Genomic DNA, 22,009 nt, shown 5'->3' on the forward strand with positions numbered 1-22,009 from the left:
TCAGGAAATTAAAGGGATTGCTAGCACCACTTTCCCTTGTGAGCTGATCTTTTTACTCTTGGCAATTCTGTTGTATTGCAATGGTGGCAGACAGCACTATCAACAGTGCATGTCTTATCAGACAGTTTGCAGCAGAGTGATCTGTCTGTATGGTTCTGACATTTAGGGGTAGATTTACGAAAACTGGTGCACTCAGAATCTGGTGGTTCCTTTTACATCTTCTCTCTAAACCCTTCTGGTTCATGATGTTTTGTAAGGTCAAAAGACCTAATTCATAGAAGGCATGTTTTCCATACACTGTACTCATGTTGGCCCAAAAACCTGAAGCAACTGTATTTAGTTTAGAATAAATGGCTCTTTACTTTTATGCTACTGTATATCTGTACTATATACAAGCAATATTGAATGCATAGGTAATTGATAAGGAAAAAAAATATTTTTGTGGTTCTGAAATCAGGATTAATTTTATTTTCAGGATATGTGGTGAAATGAGACATGAAAATACCTTCTGTTAGAAAAAGCTTTACGATGTTACAATACAGAGACACCAGTAAAATCCTTACAAAAGCCCAAAAACCATCCTCACTCTACTAATAGGGCGTTTTAATGGTGTCTGTATTTAAATTGTGGGATTCTATAAGTTGGCTGGAAATTGTGAATATCAAAAATTCATGTGCAATATTTCTTATTTACTTGGCTAAATATTAAAAATATACTTAACAATTTTATTTTATAACCCTGAATATAGATAACATATACAAAAATCACTATTCTTTCAAAAACATTTATGTCTGGTTTTAAACACCAATTTAATATAGTTTGATTGTATATTACAGTATATCAAGTAAATATTTCTGAATTTTCCTTCATTCTTCTTTCAGATTTACATCATAGGACTCATTGCAGATCGCAAATTTCAACATTTTAACACTGTTTTGGAAGCATACATAAAACAGCATTTTAGTGCGACCTTGGCCTACAAGTGAGTTTAATCTTTTCTATAGATAATTTCAAGGCTAAAGATTCCTAATAATGCAGATTTGATTAACCATTTTATATATTTGACATTTCTGAATTTATTATAAATAAATTTTTTATACTGGCAACCTTTCAGATTTATAAATAAAAACAACACTTTAATTTTTCATTATCTTTGACTATGTACTATGATCATTTAAACTGTATATCACACATACTCTAAAGCAGGGGTCTTAAATTTAAATTTACGGAGGTCCAGTCAGCAAAACTTCCTTCCAGCAGAGGTCCGAATCTCGTTAGCGATATAACAAATCACAGCCCCCCGGTACATTATCATCTTTATCGTACCTTTCACACTGTAGTCCCCTCTACATCACAGTACCCTGTTTAAAGAAGTCTCACAGTGTTCTCAGTTCCCCTTCACATCACTGGCCTCCTTTACATCGCAGTGCCCCTTAACACAACATAGCACCCCTTAACAAAACACAGCACCTCCTAACACAACACAGCACCCCTTAACAAAACACAGCACCTCCTAACACAAAACAGCACTCCTAATACAACACAGCACCCCTTAACACAACACAGCACCCCTAACACAATACAGCCCTCCCTAACAGAACGCAGAGCCCCTTTTACTGCAAGCCTCCCCCTGCACAGTCCTATGGTACCTTAGGCAGGACAGCAGCATTAATCCTTCTGGGGTGTCCTCTCCTGGACCTCCAGCCTGCCACCAATGTCATCCTGACAGCGGGCAGGGGTGGGAAGAACTGCAGATCGAGACTGAGGGGAGGGAGCTGCCTAAGCTATTACATTAACAAATGGGCAATTGCCTGGCTTGCCAATATGAAAAGACTCATGATTTCTGTCTCAGGCTGCAGAGAGCAGAAGTCTTTACATATTAACAAACTGGGTAAATACCAGCTCCTGGTCCTTAGTCCCGATCTGCAGCTCCTCACACCCTGCCCACTGTGAGGATGACATTGGTGGCTGGGTGAGAGGCCTGGAAGAGGACATCCAGCTGTCATGGCTGCGGTCAAGACAGAACTGTCCCTTGGTCCGGTTCCGGACTGTGGTCTGCCATTTAGTGACCACTGCTCTATAGGCTCATTTCTATGTGTGTTTAAGGGGAGAAGAGGGGAATTGCCACTGGAACAGACAGAACCTGGAACAGCTGTGCATAGTAACCAATTCGTTTCTGTGTTCAGTTTGTTCAGCTAGGCTTTGAAAATGAAAGCTAGAAGCTAATTGGTTGTGATGGAGAGCTGTTTGAGTCTTAGTAATCCCCTTCTTTGTGTATTACGGTAGATCAGTGGGGCCAAGGAATGCAAATTGTGTTCTCAATGATTTTACCATGCAATAAGCCCTACATTCTGGGAGAAACTGGTGGAGAATACCACTGTCATGCTGCTTTTAACACAGATAAGAGTAGTGTGGCCCTCTACTGTTTCAATGTGAAAGGTTGTCCGCTATGGTTTGAGTGCTTCATTGCTCATAAAAATGCCAGCTAAGCCCTTGCATGTGATTGGGTTTCACTTTATTTAATAACATTTACTTTGCAAAGTGAAAATACACTTTCCAAAGCAGACATTTATCCATTGTCTCAGAAATCTGAGCTATTATCTTACCAATATCCTGTGGCTGATTTACTAAAGGAGTGAAGATTCACTTCAGTTATCCAGTCATGTGAAAAGCATATTTATTATTTTGTATGTACATGATTCAGAGTGAACACAGCTACAATTTGTTGAGTGAAGATGCAGAACTTCTTTAGTAAATCAGCCTCAAAATCTCAAAACTATCATAACTATTTCTTCTTTTTACAAATTACAAGTATTTTGCTAATTATTCACCTTAATATCATAAATCTATATTTTAACACTAAAAAGAATGTGAACTTAAAGTGTTTGTCAAGCCAAGATCTGCTTTTTATTGTTGCATTTTACAGCTATCCAAAGCTCTATTAGAGAGATTTTTTTTGTGCCTTAATTAACATACGTGATCATTTATCTTTTTGTATTGATTACAAATGTTAGCTATATGTTTTTTTCATATAGAACAATGTAGTTTGGGTGATTAGTGGTTGGTTATGTAGTCAATTAATAATGGAACATCACTGAAGGTTCTGCAAAATTTGTTTTTAGTAGTTCAAAACTATTTATTTAATTCACCACTGTAACAGTAAACTGTATGCAAATATTTTATGACAGGAAACTAATGAATGTTTTGAAGAAATATCTAGATATTTCCAGCAGAGGAGAGCAGTGTGAGCCAATATTAAGGACTTTAAAAGCGTTGGAATATGTGTTCAAGTTCATTGTGCGGTCAAGGACTTTATTTTCACAGTAAGCATTTCTTGTTGAAGTACTTTGTAATTGATAAGTACTGCTATTCAGATGAAATGTAGTATTGTTGCTACAAAGAATTATAACTTAAAACACAGATTCTACTCTTAAATGCTATTAGAAAACTTTTGAGGGATTTAGAAAAATTTATTTTGGGTTTAATTTCTGTTCATAGCTTAAGCATATAAGCAAAACTGTCTTATTTGTTGAATTACACTAGTTCTTATACTGACATTTTAACTATGTGTTTCTAAATATTATGGACCTGCTTCACACAAAATTTACAAAACAATATACAGTACTTTGTAATTCATTTGTATTGCTTTTTTTCAGTATGAGGTTTCAGTATGCGATTGAGCACTTTTTCACGTTTAATGTGTATATCAATTAAAAACCCTAAATTTTGGACTGAGTAGGAGAGGGTTAGGATCCCTGGTAAATTTTTCATGGAGTAGTGAAGGTTTAAGACCCAATATGCGTTTTTTTCCTTTGTTCTCTGTCTAGGAGATTTTTCCATCACTTTCTGTTTCAGAGACCCAGCAGAAATTAAGAGGAAAACTCTTCACAGCAAGGGGATATCATCTTTTAGACAGTTGTCGCTAGAACAGGTTTCCCCATTGAAAGGATTCCACTTACCTGCTTTTCGTATAAAAATTTTAATTTCTCAATGAATATCTCATCACTTTCTGTACTAGGGATAATATTCCCCAAGACCAATAATGTGAAGAGTGAAGGTTTATCAACTACTTATAAGCCTGTATAAGCCTGTAAAGCCCCTTTATTACCAGGCCATTTTTTATTTTCAGTGCTGTGATAGTTTTACTGACAATTATTCATACAAGACTATACCCAAATTAATTGTATGTAGATTTTTAAAACAGAGCTTTATTTTTGGTGGTATTTAATTATCAGTGTTTTATTTTTTTTTTTCTGTATAAATAAAAAAAAAAGAAAACAATTTTTGAAACAAATACAATTCTCTGTTCTAAAACATAACAGTAAAATTGACAGGACAGTACAAACATGCTCCAAAAAAACATTTTTGAAAGTAGACACCCCAAAATAATCTAATTCTTTCCAACAATATTTTGTAAAAACAAATTGGTGTTGAGATGATTAAAACATGGAGCATAGGGATTCCCATCCCTAATGCTACCAGAGTTACTGTGGGGTGACGCTTGTCCTTGGGACTTCACTGTGAAGGATGCTGTCTGAGGATAGTCACAGGTAGCTGGGTTTTGTATTGTTTACTAAAGTAGTGACTCTTTGTTGTTTTAAAGCCTTATAGAGACTTTGCTATGCAGCCACATGTTGCCCTGATTGGTTCACAGAGACATTGCTTTGAATAGTCTGTGTTTGTGCAGCTTTCATTATTTTGCTATTTATACATGTTTTTTTAACTTGTTTTGCTTTATAACCAGCATTGCATCTCACTCAGTAGACCTGTGGGTGGTGGGAGAGCCGTCTAGATATGGAGAGTTCAGCTGTGCTGCTGGTATTGCAAAGTTCTGACTACAAAAAGTGCCCTTTACTGTGGTATGAAAGGAAAAACCTGAAATGAGAGAGATACAGGAGTTGCCATCACTGCCCACAGAAAGCTCCTGCTGGGCCTGGGTCCCACTGCTGACCCAGTGAGGCCCAGAATGGGAATACTGGCTGCACCCTCCTATTAGCAACCCTTCCGCCCAGTTAGCAGCATAGACATATATAACATTGGAGGCATGCTTTATCTCCATAAACAATGGTAATACCTACAATACAGGTCTTTCTCTTGGCTTATACCTAAAAATTACAGTACAAGCCCCATTTACTAAACTGGATAATATTTTTATATTGTGGCCTGATGTTAAATTGCAAGCAAGAATACAATTAGGTGAATATTTATCAGGCAACTGCAGTAATACAAACCTGACCATTACCGCAAGTGTGTGCTGCAGCAACTGCTTCTGTATGGCATATAATGGTTACATGTAATGCAAATATGCAAGGTTCTGAGAAGATGATGGACAGCAAACAATGTCAGTATTGCTGTAGTCTTTGGTCAAAGCTTCATTAATAGGCTGATTATCGAGAATCACTGCATTCGGCTTTTTTCTCCCATTTCTCTGAGGATTACAGTGATCTACCAACCTCCTGGACCGGTGTCCCGCTTTCTTGATGACTTCTCTGCCTGGCTACCCTACTTTCTCTCCTCTGAAATACCCACTATCATTCTTGGAGATTTTAACTTCCCCATTAACAACCCGGCTACATCCCAACTCTTCAATCTAACCTCATCTTTTGTCTTAGCAAAATGGACACAGTCCTCCACTCACTCTGATGGAAATACATTAGACCTTATTTTCTCCCATCTTTGCACTCCCTACAACCTCACAAACACCCCCCTTCTTCTCTCTGATCAAAATCTCATCACCTTCACAGTCTCCTCATCTTCAAACACTTATCCCTCCAAGCAGCAAACAATTACCCTCAGAAACCTTCACAACTTTAACCTTTCTCTTTTCTACTCTGCAACTGACCACCTCTATGACAGCATCTCTCCCCTGTCCTGCCCTGACCTAGCCATTGCTGTCTACAACAGTTCACTTTCATCCAGATTAGACACGCTTGCTCCTCTAACCACATGAAGCATCAGACTCCAACTATTACAACCTTGGCAAACTGACGACACCAGAAATTTTAAGTGACAAAGTCATGCGCTGGAGCGAATGTGGCGTAAAACCAAATCACACCAAGCTTTCACCTTATATAAATCTGCTTTCTTAACATATTATTTCTCCCTCCATGCTGCCAAACCAGCCTACTTTGTCACTCTCATCAACAGCTTGTCATCCAGTCCTCGTCATTTCTTCTCTACTTTTAACTCTCTACTTTCTCCACCTCTATCCAGCACCTCACTCACTGCTTACGAGACTGCAAATCATTTCAAAAACAAGATTGATGCAATTCGTAGGGGCATCTCTACTGCACAGACATCCATCCCACTTAGTATACCTTATACTAAACCTCCCTCAACACTTTCCTCTTTTGACCTTGCTACTACTGAAGAGGTCACTAAGGTTTTCTCAGAAGCCCATCTCACTACCTGCCCCCTGGATCCTGTCCCCTCACAACTACTGTGGTCACCCTCTTCTCACATCTTCAATCTCTCCCTCTCTAACGGTGCCTTCCCCACCCCTCTAAAGCATGCACACATCAATCCCATACTTAAAAATCCCTCCCTGGACCCCACCAACCTGAAAAACTACCTACCTCACTGACAACAACCTTCTTGACCCTTTACAGTCTGGCTTTTGCTCACTACACTCCACTGAAACTGCCCTACTAAAACTCACTAATGATCTACTAACTGCTAAAACCAATGGCCACTACTCTGTACTCTTACTACTTAACCTCTCTGTGGCTTTTTATACTGTTGACCATCCCCTCCTCCTCACAAAACTCCACTCTCTGGGCCTCCGAGACTCTGCTCTCTCCTGATTCTCCTCCTACCTATCAGAGCGCTCCTTCAGCGTTACCTATAACTCTGGCTCCTCTCCACTCCCTCTTTCTCTTTCTGTAGGGGTCCCTCAAGGTTCTGTCCTTGGACCCCTTCTCTTCTCCAGCTACACCTCCTCCCTTGGTCACTTGATAAACTTCCATGGCTTTAAGTACCATCTCTATGCTGATGACACACACATCTATCTTTCTACTCCTCAGCTCACCCCTTCAGTCTCCTCTCGCATTACTAACCTACTAAGTGACATATCGGCATGGATGTCACTCCACTTCCTCAAACTAAATCTTTTCAAAACTGAGCTCTTAGTATTCCCTCCAGCCCATGCCCCCTCCCCCGACTTCTCCATCAAGACCAATAATACAGCCATCAGTCCCTACCCTCATGCCAGGGTACTAGGTTTAATCCTAGACTCCCATCTGTCCTTTCAGCCCCAAATCCAATCGCTGTCCAAATCATGTAGACTTCACCTCCACAACATCTCCAAGATATGCCTGTTTTTAACCTCGGAAACTACTAAGCAACTTATTCACTCCTTTGTTATCTCTGGCCTTCTCTATTGTAACTCCCTCCTCATTGGCCTACCTCATCACCGACTATCCCCTCTCCAGTCTATTATGAATGCTGCTGCCAGACTCATCCACCTTACTAACTGTTCTGTATCTGCCACCCCTCTCTGCCAATCCTTCCACTGGCTTCCCATTGTCCTACGGATAAAATTCAAAACATTAACAATAATATATAAAGCCAGTTATAACTCTGCCCCAAATTACATCACCAATCTTGTTTCCAAATATCACCCAAACTGTACTCTCCACTCCTCGAACGACCTCCTGCTTTCTAGCTCCCTTGTCTCCTCCTCCCATGCTCTTCTCCAGGACTTCTCCAGAGCTTCCCCCATCCTCTGGAACTCTCTACCCCAATTTATCAGACTATCGCCTACTCTGCTCACTTTTTGGTGATCTCTGTAAACCTATCTCTTCAGGGAAGCCTATCTTGCTGTCGGCTAATAATGGAATCTTCTACTCCTCCTACCAGTCCATCCCCCACAGTTACTACCTTTTGTACCACTAGCCCCTCCCTCTTTGATTGTAAACTCCAAGGAGCAGGGCCCTCCTAACCCTCTTGTATTAAACTGTATTGTTGCTGTATTGTCTCCCAATATATTGTAAAGTGCTGAGCAAACTGTTGGCGCTATATAAATCCTCTATAATAATAATAATAACAATAGAGGAGGAAGAATATGTTAAACAATCACGGGAAGTCTTTTTGCAGCAGGAGTTATTCTGTGGGCTTTAAAGATGTCCATGACAAGCAATAGGTCAATTAAACAATATTGTATACAACTTACACTATATTACGAAATGTATTGGGACACCTGCCTTTACACATACATGAAATTTAATGGCATCCCAGTCTTAGTCCATAGGGTTCAATATTGAGTCGACCCACCCTTTGCAGCTATAACAGCTTCAGCTCTTCTGGGAAGGCTGACCACAAAGTTTATGAGTGAGTCTATGGGAATGTTTGACCATTCTTCCAGAAGATCATTTGTGAGGTTAGGTTCTCTATAAGGTTGAGGTCAGGACTCCATGTCTTTATGGACCTTGCCTTGTGCACTAGTAAACAGTCATACTGGAACAGGAAGGGGCCATCCCCAACCTGTTCCCACAAAGTTGGGAGCATGAAATGTCTTGGTATGCTGACTCCTTAAGAGTTCCCTTCACTGGAACTAAGGGACCAAGCCCAACCCCTGAAAAACAACCCCACACTATAATCCTCCTCTACTAAACTTTACACTTGGCACAATACAGTCAGGCAAGTACCGTTCTCCTGGCAACCATCAAACCCAGACATGTCCATCAGATTTCCAAACAGAGAAGCGTGATTCATCACTCCAGAGAACATGCCTCCACTGCTCTAGAGTCCAATGGTGGCGTGCATTACACCACTGCATCTGATGCTTTGCATTGCACTTTGTGATGTAAGACTTGAATGCAGCTGCTTGGCCATGGAAACCCATTCCATAAAGCTCTCAATGCACTGTTGTTGTGCTAATCTGAAGGCCACACAAAGTTTGGAGGTCTTTAGCTATTGACTCTTCAGACAGTTGGTGACTTCTACACACTGTGCCCTTCAGCATGCACTGACCTCACTCTGTCATTTTACGTGGCCTACCACTTTGTGGCTGAGTTGCTGTTGTTCCCAGTTGCTTCCAATTTGTTATAATACCACTAACAGTTTACTGTGGAATATTTAGTAGCAAGGAAATTTCACAGATGGACTTGATGCGCAGGTAACAACCTATCACAGTACCCCAATTCACTGAGATCCTGAGAGTGACCCATTTTTCACAAATGTTTGTAGAAGCAGTCTGCATGCCTAGGTGCTTGATTTTATAAACCTGTGGCCAAGAAGGTGATTGGAACACCTGAATCCAATGATTTGGAGGGGTGTCCCAATACTTTTAGCAATATAGTGTATATGCACATTTGCTTATATGCACAAAGATGGTCATGTGATGATGCAAGGCGAGTCTGCCAGGCATCACACCAGCAACAAAATTGAATGGATATTTTGATGCCAAAAGGTCAAACATACCACTAAATGTTTCCAAATGCTTGCCTGAAGGGCAGTTCACTCCCCAGTAGTGTATGGAGTATCTGTCATTTAGACCTGTGGTTTTCAGAGAACCAATACCCTTAGTATTAAAAACTTTGACATAGAATAAATGGTATGTTGTACAGCTAAGTATATTTTTAACGTTATAATTTAATTATAATAAATATAATTTATTAATTTTATACAGAATCTCTCATAGTTATCGGCAAATTTGTGGCTCCATTCTGCTATATTTACACTACTGATTATTGTGACCTACACTGACATTACTAATAAGATACATTACTGCCTCAAGTGATGTATATTTTATTTTTCACCAGACTGTATGAAGGCAAGGAGCAGACTGAATTTGAGGAGTCCATGAGAAAGCTTTTTGAATCCATTAATAGCCTGATGAAGAGTGAGCACAAAACTACAATCCTTTTGCAGGTAAAGTTTGTTTTTGGCTCATCTTAATTCTGTAGAACAGCAATAGGATAAGAATACATTTTATACAGTAAAAAAAAGTTCAGCTTCTCTTGTCTAGGTGTCAGTGATGAACTTTGAGTGTATGTTCCATTGTCTTAATGTTCACTGTGGTATTTAAAAGGCATGTTATGCACACATAGAAAGCAGATTACATGTGTTGAAATACCTTGCTATTTTCTCAAGCTGAGAGAGAAGCCGCTGTTAGTGTTTAACCTCCTTAGCGGTCTGATTATGCCCATATTTCTGTGCTCAAAGCGGTACATTTTTTTGCATTGAAATTTGTCATTTTTTTTATTGTAGGCCTGTAATTTTTAGGAATAACTCACTGAAATCTGTCCGAACAAGAGGCTAGTAAACATCCCGGGTATGATAAAATTTGAAACACGAAATCATAAATTATAATTTAATAAATAATCATAAAAAATAATAATATAATAATAATATATTTAATTCAATAATATAATCAAACCAAAAACACTGAAATTTGAAATATATCGCCACATTCGCACATCACTGAGCAAAGTCGCAAAATCGTTTTCAGTGTCTGATGACGAATTTCCCCACAAATCATTATCACTCAATTCTGCAAGTATTTCTAATTTACTATCGCTGTTCTCTAGCTGGTCTAAAACCACTTTTGACCTAAAGGGACGCTTTTTGGATGCCATGGACGTTTCTCAGTTTTCAGGCAGAAAGAACAGTAAAAATGCAGGCAGGGCACAGGACAAAGCACTAGAGACAAGGGGACGGAACCCAGATGACAGATGCCGGCATCCACCGGAGGACATTACAGGGGACACTGCAGGAGAGACATCGCAGGAGTGAAGGACAAGGTAAGTGATCGAGGGATCCCAGAGCAGCGCCGCATGGTAAGCCCAAGTGTAGCTCAGGGTTACTGCTTGTGGTACTGAAACTTTACCCCGAGCTACACTCGGGAATACCGCCACAGAGTTTAAGGCTTTCATGATATGACATGTATGATAAATGTGTATGTAGAGTCAAAATCTGAGTATAGCCAATTTAGCACTGTTCATGATCGCCACAATTTTATGACTCTTCACTTTTGCAATTTAAGTGCTAGCTGTATTCTGTTTCACTGGTTTTCTTTGTTGGAAATAATATTTTTGTTAGGATTCCTTACTTTAGCAATGTGAAATCCATACACATAGATTATAATTGGAATAGGAATATTTTTACCATACCATTAGTAAAAATAAGGAAAAAAACTATATTGGGACGGCATTGTCTATTATTTGTTTAAAGTAATATTTTGAGAGGGAGGGGTTGAAATCGTAATTATTTGAACAGAATTAACTGAGTTTTAGTACTGAAACCATGACTTTATGTGCCCAGAGAAAATAAAAATCAGAAAACACCAGCATCCAACAAGTGGCAAATTGTTAAAACCATACTATCCAAAGAGCTAATAATACATGCCATTCAAATTGCACCAAAATTTACAATGAGCTAAAGGAAACATAGGGACTGTCATACATTTTGTTTTGGATAGAGTCGGGGAGGGTTTAAACGACTGTTCTTGTTTTTTCCATCTTTATTTCATTAGGGAGATTTCCTCTTAGACAGTCGTCACCTTGGGAAGATTTCCTTTCTAATCCTGGTCTGGGGGCAACTCAAAATTTTGCATTTACCCTCACTTTTATTCCTGGTGATATTGGTGATCAGGGGAATTGGATGGAGTAACAAGCTTTGTAACTCCTCATCGCTCTACAAAAATCTAAAAAAGTGGAATATACTGTATGTATTATGCTTAACACATTTATTCAACAAAAAGAAAAAACAATATGCACAAATGTAAATGCTTTCTGTTTTCTTGTTATAATTTAAATACATTTTCAGGCTATGGAAGCTTCCTATATGCATTTTACATTTACTGACACAAAGCTTGATTCACTAATCTAAAATGATCAGTACTAAACATAGCCAATATTTTAAGGAATGAGGAAGGCTAATGATCTTTATGTCAAGTAACACATGTTCAAGACCTTGAGTGTATAATGTGGGAAATCACTAAATATTCATCAACTTGTTTTATAGAACAACCAAACCCTTATTTAAAGAAAATCTATAATGACTTTTGTAATTTTTTTGATGGCTTACAAGAACTTTTTAAAATATTTTTATTGCATTTATAAAATGTTTAATTTACAAAAAAATTTACTCAAGTGCTTCTGTGTTACTGTTTGCAGAGCCATGACAACCTGTTTTTTGACTATAATTCATAGCAGCAATATGAGCTACACACAGGGAGGCTGTTTTTCCCTCCTGGTTATGATGTGTGGGGTAAGAGGAGGTTTACGTTGTGCCCAGAGATAGACTTTAGCAAACAGAACAATTCAATCCTTTTTGCTCACAGTAGTTTACAACAAAATATTCTAGTAATGCTAATAACTTTGTAAAAGTAGATTGATTATGCATTTCGCCCTGTTTGGGGACTTCACCTTACATAATGTCTGCAGCTTCAACCTACAGCAGATTGGTATACAGAAAAAATTTACTTTTAGGGTACTGAACACAAAGCAATACTAATGTTATTGTTAAAACCAATTAAAGTTTATTACAAAAGCATAGTTAAAATAATAAAATTTTAAAATATTTTAGAACCCGAGGACTCTCGAATGTAAGCCATCTGGTCCTGGTGATTTATTTGCGTCAAGCTTTTCAAGTCTTTTTCGGACAGTGGTTTCTGTAAGCCACTAGAGTAAATTCTGTGATGTATTACTAATGATATACTGAAAACTGAGGAGAAGAATGCAATTAGTACAGTTGTCTTCTCCTTATCATTTGTTGCCTTCATCATTCTTTATGGGTCCAATGTGTTCTGACTTTGCTTTTTTACTATTAATATACAGAATTTAAAGAATTTTTGGGGATTTTTTTTTTAACTCTTCTCCACTATGTGTCTCTCATGGTCTATCTTAGCCACCTTGATTGTGTTCTTACATTTCTTATTGCATTCTTATTGCATTCCTTGTAGTGTTGAATTGACAACAATGACCACTCTGTTTTATATTTTTTTAAAGGCTTTTTTTGTCTCTTTAACATGTATTTTCACATCAAAGTTTACCCACCCAGGTTTAATCTTAGCTCTTTTATATTTATTGCCTTTTAAAATGCACTAATACTATATATTATGTTCCTAAAGTACTCCCATTTTTCCTCAGTGTTTCTAGGATTTGATCCCATTTAATATCTTGTATAGAGCACAGTTTAGAAATGTTGTCTCTCTTGAAATTCAGCGTTCTTGCACTACCCATTTGCCTCCTTTCCCCTAATTTATGTTAAATGTAATTATCCTAAGTTCCTAGTTGTCCCTTGTATCCACATCCATGATCAGATCAAGAATTGCCTTGCCTCAATGCAATTTCTGCCTATGAAAGGAGGTCAGACTTCTCCACATCCTTAGGTTAGGGGGCTTGTACCACCCATAGGGACTCCACCTCCTCCCTTGACCCATTTGCAATGTTGTCCCTCACGTTCACCAGTAAATCATTCTTAATTTATAATAATATTAATATAAATATATATAATTCCTAATATCTTAATATAATATATCGGCTTTTGCATTGGTAGTGGATGCAAGAACTGACGTTAAATCTGATGAAAAACGGATGTAAATATCATCTGTTTTTTCTTTGAAAAAACATGACTAAACTGATGAAATGAATGGTCTGCATGTGTGAAAGAGGCCTTAGGGTCATAATTTCTGTTACTTGTGTAACTATGCTGTTGCCATAATGCTTACATTTAGTTTTGTTACATTGGAAGTCCAAGAAACAATGATGCAGGAAACTTTATAAAGTTGTTGCCATAATTGCACAAGTGGGAAGGGACTCTGCTTTATTACAGTTGTTGGCAGAATGCACTTTAATTACTCATCTCTTTCCAGCTACCCTACGGCCATAATATTCTTACCTATCTAACTACGTTTTCCATTGTGCTAACATTGAGTTTGGCTACTATTGCAACATTGAGTAAGATTGAAGAAACATTGATGCAGGCAACTTGATCTAGAATATTGTCTATTTTAAAGTATTCTTTTGGTAAACTAATTGTGAAAATAGTAAATATCTCAGTGTCCGATCAAATGAAAAGTCCTCAATCAGTACCCCCACGTGACTTCTTAATTCTCCAAAACTTGTATATTCTCAATTGATAAATCTTGAAAACGGTGACCTCCTCTTCCTCTTTAAACCTCAAGGAAATATATAAACCGCATATAGTGCATTATCTTTGCCACACAGTAAAAATAAACTACAAACCACTCCTTTGACAAAGTCATAATGATGAAACGCATCAGAAAGTGACGTCAGACACAAAGCTGGAAGTTGTGCGGTGGCCATTTTGGAAGAGGTCCAGTCCTTTGAATTTGTACCATTGCTGATGTACATACTACAATTGTAATAAATTCCTAATACTTTGATAGTTTACACGATGGCTACCTGTTCTCTTTGATTTATATATTTTGATGAGAGAGATCAGTGTGACATTGGTTGAAGAGGACCCCAATTATTTACAACCTGTTCCCCTTGCAGTTGGGTAAGGTGCATGGACTGTATGATGGTAGAGTATCTATGATTCACGAGATTGGTGGTCAGTAGTCTGGTAACAAGGGTGCACTGTGTGGCAATTTTTGAAGTTATGTATAACTTCACACAATATGTAATTCAATCTCTTGGAGAAAATGGTTGCCCATGAGGAAGAATTTTGGAGGAATCATAAATGTCTTGGGAATTTATGTTTGAACGAGCAATCTACATTTAGAGGGTAAGAGTAGGAATCACAGACACAAGATGTACATTGACACTTGGTGGAGTTTTTGTTGGTTATGAGCACTTTAATGTGAGTGGTTTGTAGTTTATTTTTACTGTGTGGCAAAGATAATGCACTATGTGCAGTTTATATATTTTCCCTGAGGATTAAAGAGGAAGAGGAGGTCACTGTTTTCAAGATTTATCAATTGAGAATATACAAGTTTTGGAGAATTAAGAAGTCACGTGGGAGTACTGATCGAAAACTTTTCAGACTCTGAGATATTAACTATTTATTGCTCTTCCTGGGGGAAGAAGGAACTTCTTGGCGATCAGGGATTATACACATTATTGTATAAGGTGGAATTGCATAATTTGGGGTTTAGTTGGTTCATTTTGCATAATTGTGAAAATAAACAACTATTTATTTTAGGAACTAATCAATATAATATGATTAAACATCTTTGATGTATGAGTAACCTCTTGAATCTTACATATATAGATTCATACACATTTAATAGCACACTAGAGTTTTCCTGGAAAGATCATAATACTTTTATGTTATGTCAGAAATAGAATATAATATTTTTAATATTTTTGTACTGTTTTGTTGTATTTTCAGGTTGCTGCTCTGAAATATCTACCAGCAGTTCTTCAAGATGTGGAGACAGTGTTTGATGCCAGAATGCTTAGGTAAATGTAAAATAAACCTTTAACTGTTAAAGTCTAACTCCAGGATTTTTTTTTCTTTAACCACTTCAATACCAGGCACTTTTACCCCCTTCCTGCCCAGGCCAATTCAGCTTTCAGTGCTGTCTCATTTTGAATGACTATTGTGCACTCATGCAATGCTGTACACAAACTAAGTTTTTATCATTTTTTTCACAGAAATAGTTTTCTTTTGGTGGTATTTAATCATCACTGTTTTTTTTTATGTTTGGCAAAATAAACTAAAAATTACAGAAAATTTAGAAAAATAAACTCTGCATTTTTCATTGCTTATGTTATAAAATTTTGCAAATAAATAATTTTCTCTTTAAACATTTAGGCCCACATGTATTCTACTACATTTCTTTGATGAAAATAACCCAAATCAGTGTTTCTTATTTAGTCTGTAGAAAAGGTATAGAGTCCACAAACTATGTTATATATAGTATATCTGAAAATCAATCAGTCCTGATGTACTGATGGCCTCATTTCTTGAGTCCCAAAAATGTCAGGACAGTACAAATATCCCCAAATTACCCCTTTTTGGAAAGTAGACTGTCCAAAGTATTTTGTATGAGGTAAGGCAAGTTTTTTAAAGTTGTATTTTTTTGTCATAATTTTTTTGAAAATAAGAAAATTAAAAAAAAAAAAATCACTTTTTTTTACATACTGTCACCAGTGCAGTACAGCATCATCATGGCTGTGATCAGGGATACTGACTGGTGACAGTATGAAAAAAAAATAATTAAAAAACATTTTTTAGGATGTTTTTATTTTAACTCACTGTGACCAAAGCAATATAATGTTACTATAGTAACATTGTACTACTTTGAGGAAGTGATCAGGATTTTTTTACACATTATTATTGCTTATAGCTTTGAATTTTGCTGCTATAAGCAAGCATTTTACTGAATGTAATCGATCCATTACGTTTGTTTTGCTGTAATTGGCTGTGATTGACCCTGGCTGTACCATGTGACCATTGTGACCAATCATAGCTAACAACACAATTGTAACAATGAATGGCATGAATCAGAGCCATTCATTGTTTACAATTGTCATGCGATCTGCTATGATTGGTCACAGCAGGTCACATGGTACTGGCAGCGGGCTAGTTGACTGTGTACAGTGGACACAGCTGGTGTCATAGGACTTTTGGTTATGTGATTTTAGTAAGTATGGATTTAGAAATCAGTTAAAATTCTTGATATACACAGTAGAAAGTCTTGGGTTTCTATAATATGTGTACAATATTTTTTGTTAGATTCCTTGCTCATTATATCTGCTCTGCGTTCTACCCTGCACGACATTGTTTCCCCTGTAGATCCCTAGGATATGCTTCCCAATAGTCCATCTTGGCACAATCTGTGATGATGTGAGTCATGGATTGCACTTGCATGGGTTGGATAAACAGAGGGTGGGGCTGTCCTTGTCTGAGGTTGCACATGTTATATTTACATCTTTTGCGTTTTTTTGTCATATATTTTATATAAATTTTTTTGTATTTCTGCTGGTATCCTTCTTGTGTGAAGGCTCCCTGAAGAAGCTAGGATAGTGAAACATGTTGAGAATCACATATAGAGGATATCTTCAACAGTACCTTTGGAAAATGCTTTGTTTGAGAACTGTTTATGTACATTTCTCTCTTTTATTTGGTTTAACTTTTATGTAATAAAAATTATACTTTTTAACTGGTTATTTTGTGTTTGATATATCTAATGCACCTTTTAAGTCCCATTCCTTCATTTTTAACCCTATTCCATATATGAAAATAGAATATATAATTCTGTTATAGCGGTTTTCTTAGACATTTGTTGAAGACTATCAAAAGGAAAAAGTAGAGGTTCTAGTCATTCATCACATTCTTAATCGAAAACCATATATTCCATTTTGTGTGCAAAATGTGCATAGATTTAAAGCTCATATGAAATTTTTATTTCTGTTAGGATAATGGCTTCAATTATATTCATAATTTGTGAAGGATTTTTCCAATTGAATGCAATGGCCCATTGTGTTGCCGAACAGAAAGTATATAGTTATATTGAAGAGGAAGACATTGCCAGAATTTGGGCGAATAGTAAGCATGTTGACGGAGAGAGAGTAATAGAAATGGATGCAATTTGTGAGGCCATTGAAGATATTTTCTGACAAATAGGTTGTATTTCCTCACAACTCCAAAAAATATGAAAGTAGGAGCCTTTAGTTGCACAACCCCTGAATCAACTTTCTGAAGAGTCAGCAAACATATTATGAATCCTGTGGGCAATATAACACCATTTAGTGAACACTTTTATGGCTGTTTCTCTGATGGAAAGAGAACTAATGCATTTGTAGAGATTTACTATCATAGTAGACCAATCTTTCAGAGAGTGTTGTACTCTGTACTTCTTGTTCCCATTACAACGTGTATGGCATTTTTTCAGGATTAGGTGTAGTTTGAATTAAATTGTAAATAGATTAAATAAGTCTATTACCTCTTGGAGTAGATTTACAGATTTTTTTCAAGAATAGTGAAATCCTTTGATAGAGATAAGGAGTAATGTGAAGCAAAACATTATCTAAATTGATAATATCTGTAATTCACTATAGGAAGTATTTATTAGGAGATTGAACATTAGAAAATGAATTAAAACGAGTTTTCCTGCAGCGAAAACAGTATACTCAGTTGCTTTTTTACCACCAATTGAAACTACTGGGTGAAGAAAATGCAGCAGCTTATTTAAGATCACCTAAAAAGTAGGTCAGTGGAGAAACATATGAGACCAGATGATGTTTATGTTTGTATAAATTCCACAACTGTAGGGATTGGGCAACCAAAGAATTAAATGGGGTTATCATTGAATGAGAAATATTAGAGGACCAAAGTATACCTGGAAGGTAGTATGGATATATTGAGCCCATAAATAAATAAAAAATTTAGTAATCCATAGCAACCAAACGTTTTAAATTATACAAGGTCAGAAAAACTATGATTTTAAATTGTGCTTTAGTGGTAATAACACTGGAAAGCTGGAAAATGTCCTGCATGTTATTGATGTGTTCTGTCTTTAAAGAACTTTAACTGTCTTGCTAATTTCCTTTAATATCAGTTTGAATAAAAGTAGTCCGAAATTACAGAAACATGACAGATAACTCAAGTTATATTTAAAATATGTTACTTAATATTTTGACATTATTTATTTAGCAAGAGAACTTTAATAGCGGCAACAAAAGAGCTGTGGTTAGTTCTCATAGGTTTTTGGAACAACCTAACTACCTACTGAGGGGTTAAGACATAAACGCTGAGGACTGGTCACTGAGATTAATACATACACTAGGGACTTATACTGAGGGGTTGACACACAGACAATGTTGACTAGTTATGAGGGGTATATATATGCTGGGGCCTGGTCACTGGGGGGGATAATATATATTGGAGATTGGCAACTACACACATAACACACATAAACTGGAAACTAATCACTGATGGGCTAAAACTCATATGCTGGACAATGGCCACCAAGCGGGTTAATACACATATTCTGAGAGCTGATCACTGACATGTGTTATTACATACACTCTGAAGAATTAAATGCAAATACACTGCTCATATGAAAACCGATTAGTAAGTTTTGTTTCCTGGATGAACCATCTCATTACTGGTATGAAACTGTGAATTCAGATGTATGTTCTTAGGTTAGGATACAAGAAAAAGGTCAACATTTGTTCTGGAGGCGGAATCCCACTAGCAGGGCATGCTCTACTTACTAAATCAAGTTGTAAAGACAAACTTCAAGTGGGAAAGCAATAGTCCTTCCCTATTCTAAGGAGCATGGGGCATTTACTGAAGGCCTGGCAATAGCACAGTTTCTTACAAGAGTAAAAAAATGACAAATTGTTTTTAACGCAATATAAGAACAGGATATAGCAACATAGAGAGGAACAGAAAAAGTGATTCAGCACACTACAATATATTTAAAACAAAAAACATGATTCTACAATCCTTCAATCATTTTATTTTTATTATTATAGCCAGCTGTTGTACGATTTTTACTCCTGTATCCCCCCTGATAAGTTACAACAACAGAAAGTGCAGTCAATGAATGAGATTGTTCGTAGTAATATGTTTAAAAAGCAAGGTAAGACTACATTCCATAGTTGCAATGTAATATATGTCAATGTTTTTACCACGTAATGGGATAACTCTTTTCATATCTACACGAGTGACAGCATGTGACAAATGTGTATGACTCCCTGTACGATATATATATATATATATATATATATATATATACACAGTGCATATAAAAAATCTACACACCCCTGTAAACCAGTTCGAGTCTGGACACTTTTACCCCCTTCCAGTCCAGACCACTTTTCAGCTTTCAGTACTATCACATTTGAGTGACAATTACTTAGTCATGCAACACTGTACCCATATGAAATGTTTATCCTTTTTTTGAGACAGATAGAGCTTTCTTTTGGTGGTATTTCACCACTGTTTTTTTTTAATTTTTGCTATATAAATAAAAAAATACCAAAAATTTGGAAAACAAAAATGTTTTGCTTAGTTTTTGTTATAAAATTTTGCATATAGTTAATTTATCTTCATACATTTAGGCCAAAATGTATTCTTACATTTCTGGGGTAAAAATAACCCAAACAGTTTATATTATTTAGTCTTTGTGAAAGCTATAGAGTCTACGAACTATGGGATATATATTTGAAAATTGATCAGTTGAGATCCTAAAATACCGGACATTGGTATGGCATATGGCAGTGATCAGGATGCTGATATGGGTTATGACGGTGATCAGGACATTAGTATGAGTATGGCGGTGATTGGGACGCTGGTATGGCAGTAGCCAGGATGCTGTTATACCCCATATGGGGTAATGGGGATGGTAGTATGGAGCATGGCGGTGATCAGGATGCTGGTATGGGGCATGGCGGTGATCAGGATGCTGATATGGGGTATGGAGGGGATCAGGATGCTGATGTGGGGTATGTTAGTGATCAGGATGCTGGTATGGGGTGTGGCGGTGATCAGAACCCTGGTATGGGGTATGGTGGTGATCAGGGTGATGGTATGGGGTATGGTAGTGATCAGGATGCTGGTATGGGGTATGGCAGTGATCAGGACGTTGGTATGGCAAATGGAGTGATCAGGATGCTGGTATGGGGCATGGCAGTGATCAGGATGCTGGTATGGTGTATGACGGTGATCAGGATGCTGGTATGGTGTATGGCAGTGATCAGGGCACTGGTATGAGCTATAGCAGTGATCAGGGTGCTGGTATGGTGTATGGTGGTGATCAAGGTGCTGGTATGGTGTATGGAGGTGATCAGGGTGCTGGTATGGCATATGGCAGTGATCAGGGCATTGGTTTGGTGTGTGGGGGTGTTTTGTGCAAACTGGGACAGATGACAGGGCCTGCCTGTATTATTTAGTATTGTTATTGTGCGGCAGTGATCAGGGGCACTAGGACAATAAACTGGGGCACTGGGGTGGCTGGAACTGCAGTGTGTGAGTGTGTAAGCAGCCTGACAGGCTGTCTGTCTAAATGCAAAAGGACACAAAGCTTAGACAGCCTTGAATGCTGAAGCATAAGGGAGGCACTTTGCCTTGATTATCTTTAACCATGAATATAAAAAAAAAGTTATAGGTCATTTGTAGTTTTCTGACCAGTGCAAAAGAATGCATATTTTTTACTGGTATTAATTCACATTGCTCCGATGCAGTTTCCCCGCAGTGCGAGTGCAGCGCAGTGTACACAAGGTTTTCATGAGGGTTACCCTTGCTTTACCATAGACTTTCATTAGAACAGTTGGTTTTGGTGTGCTTGTAAATTGCACTGGAGCAATGCGAAAAGGGTCATACAGTATTATAACATTATGTAAAAAAGATGATATGAGATGTCTGTATTTTATTAAAAGAAAAAGCTGCCTCTTAGTTTCTGCCCCCTTTAGACAAAAGTCTACTGCACATAATGGTAAATCCAACCCTGGTGTTTTTAATGTATATTATCAATCACTCACTCATAGTGTTCATAAATATTTCCAGAATGTCGTGATATTTTACTGCCAATGATCACCAAAGAGCTGAGAGCATGGTTAAATAATGGGAGGCAAGAACTACCCCAGATAAAAGAAAAGAAATTATGTGTTGAATTACTTAGTAGCATTTTAGAAGTTTTGAGCTCTCAGGAAAAGGTAAGCTGATCAACCCTTTAACCAATATTTATGTATACTTGTGTAAAGTTCACATACATTGACCAAATGTATGATTTGCTTTTATTTGTTTATGTAGAATTGATGTATACCGCAGCACTTTACAGAATACAGAGAACCATTAACCTTGATTCCTTCCCCAGAGAAGCTTACACTGTAATACACCTCTATAACTAGGTTACAAAGAGATAAAATGGGTTATTTTTTTTTAAAGAAGACTTTATGGAATTGTTACCTGATCCAGCCAGATATCTAAAGTCAGAACCAGAGGTGGTAAAATTGCAAGTAGCTGCTATGGAACTTAGGAGAAGGGAGAGGCAGGTCACTTACATGACTGAAAAGTAATTTTAAATTGCATTATGCTTATTATATTTACCAGTTTCCCTCCTCAGTGAAAGGTTGCAGTTATTGCT

General features: G+C 37.3%; 1 protein-coding gene across 1 annotated transcript in view; it reads left to right on the top strand.

Annotated features, from left to right (window-relative positions):
• DOCK2 (dedicator of cytokinesis 2) overlaps nucleotides 1–21,578 on the top strand; it is a gene marked incomplete at its 3' end in the record, with an annotated part of 155,240 nt that extends 133,662 nt beyond the window's left edge. The window contains exons 21-26 of the mRNA XM_089659610.1: nucleotides 882–982; nucleotides 3,189–3,323; nucleotides 9,762–9,870; nucleotides 15,301–15,371; nucleotides 19,398–19,504; nucleotides 21,430–21,578. Coding sequence (XP_089515736.1) covers nucleotides 882–982; nucleotides 3,189–3,323; nucleotides 9,762–9,870; nucleotides 15,301–15,371; nucleotides 19,398–19,504; nucleotides 21,430–21,578 — 672 coding nt within the window. The remainder of the gene's footprint in view (nucleotides 1–881; nucleotides 983–3,188; nucleotides 3,324–9,761; nucleotides 9,871–15,300; nucleotides 15,372–19,397; nucleotides 19,505–21,429) is intronic.
• Nucleotides 21,579–22,009: the final 431 nt, after the last annotated feature.

The sequence above is a fragment of the Staurois parvus genome, unplaced genomic scaffold, assembly GCF_062004578.1.
Source record: "Staurois parvus isolate SC_StPar_1 unplaced genomic scaffold, SC_StPar_1.0 ptg001171l, whole genome shotgun sequence".
NCBI lineage: Eukaryota > Metazoa > Chordata > Amphibia > Anura > Ranidae > Staurois > Staurois parvus.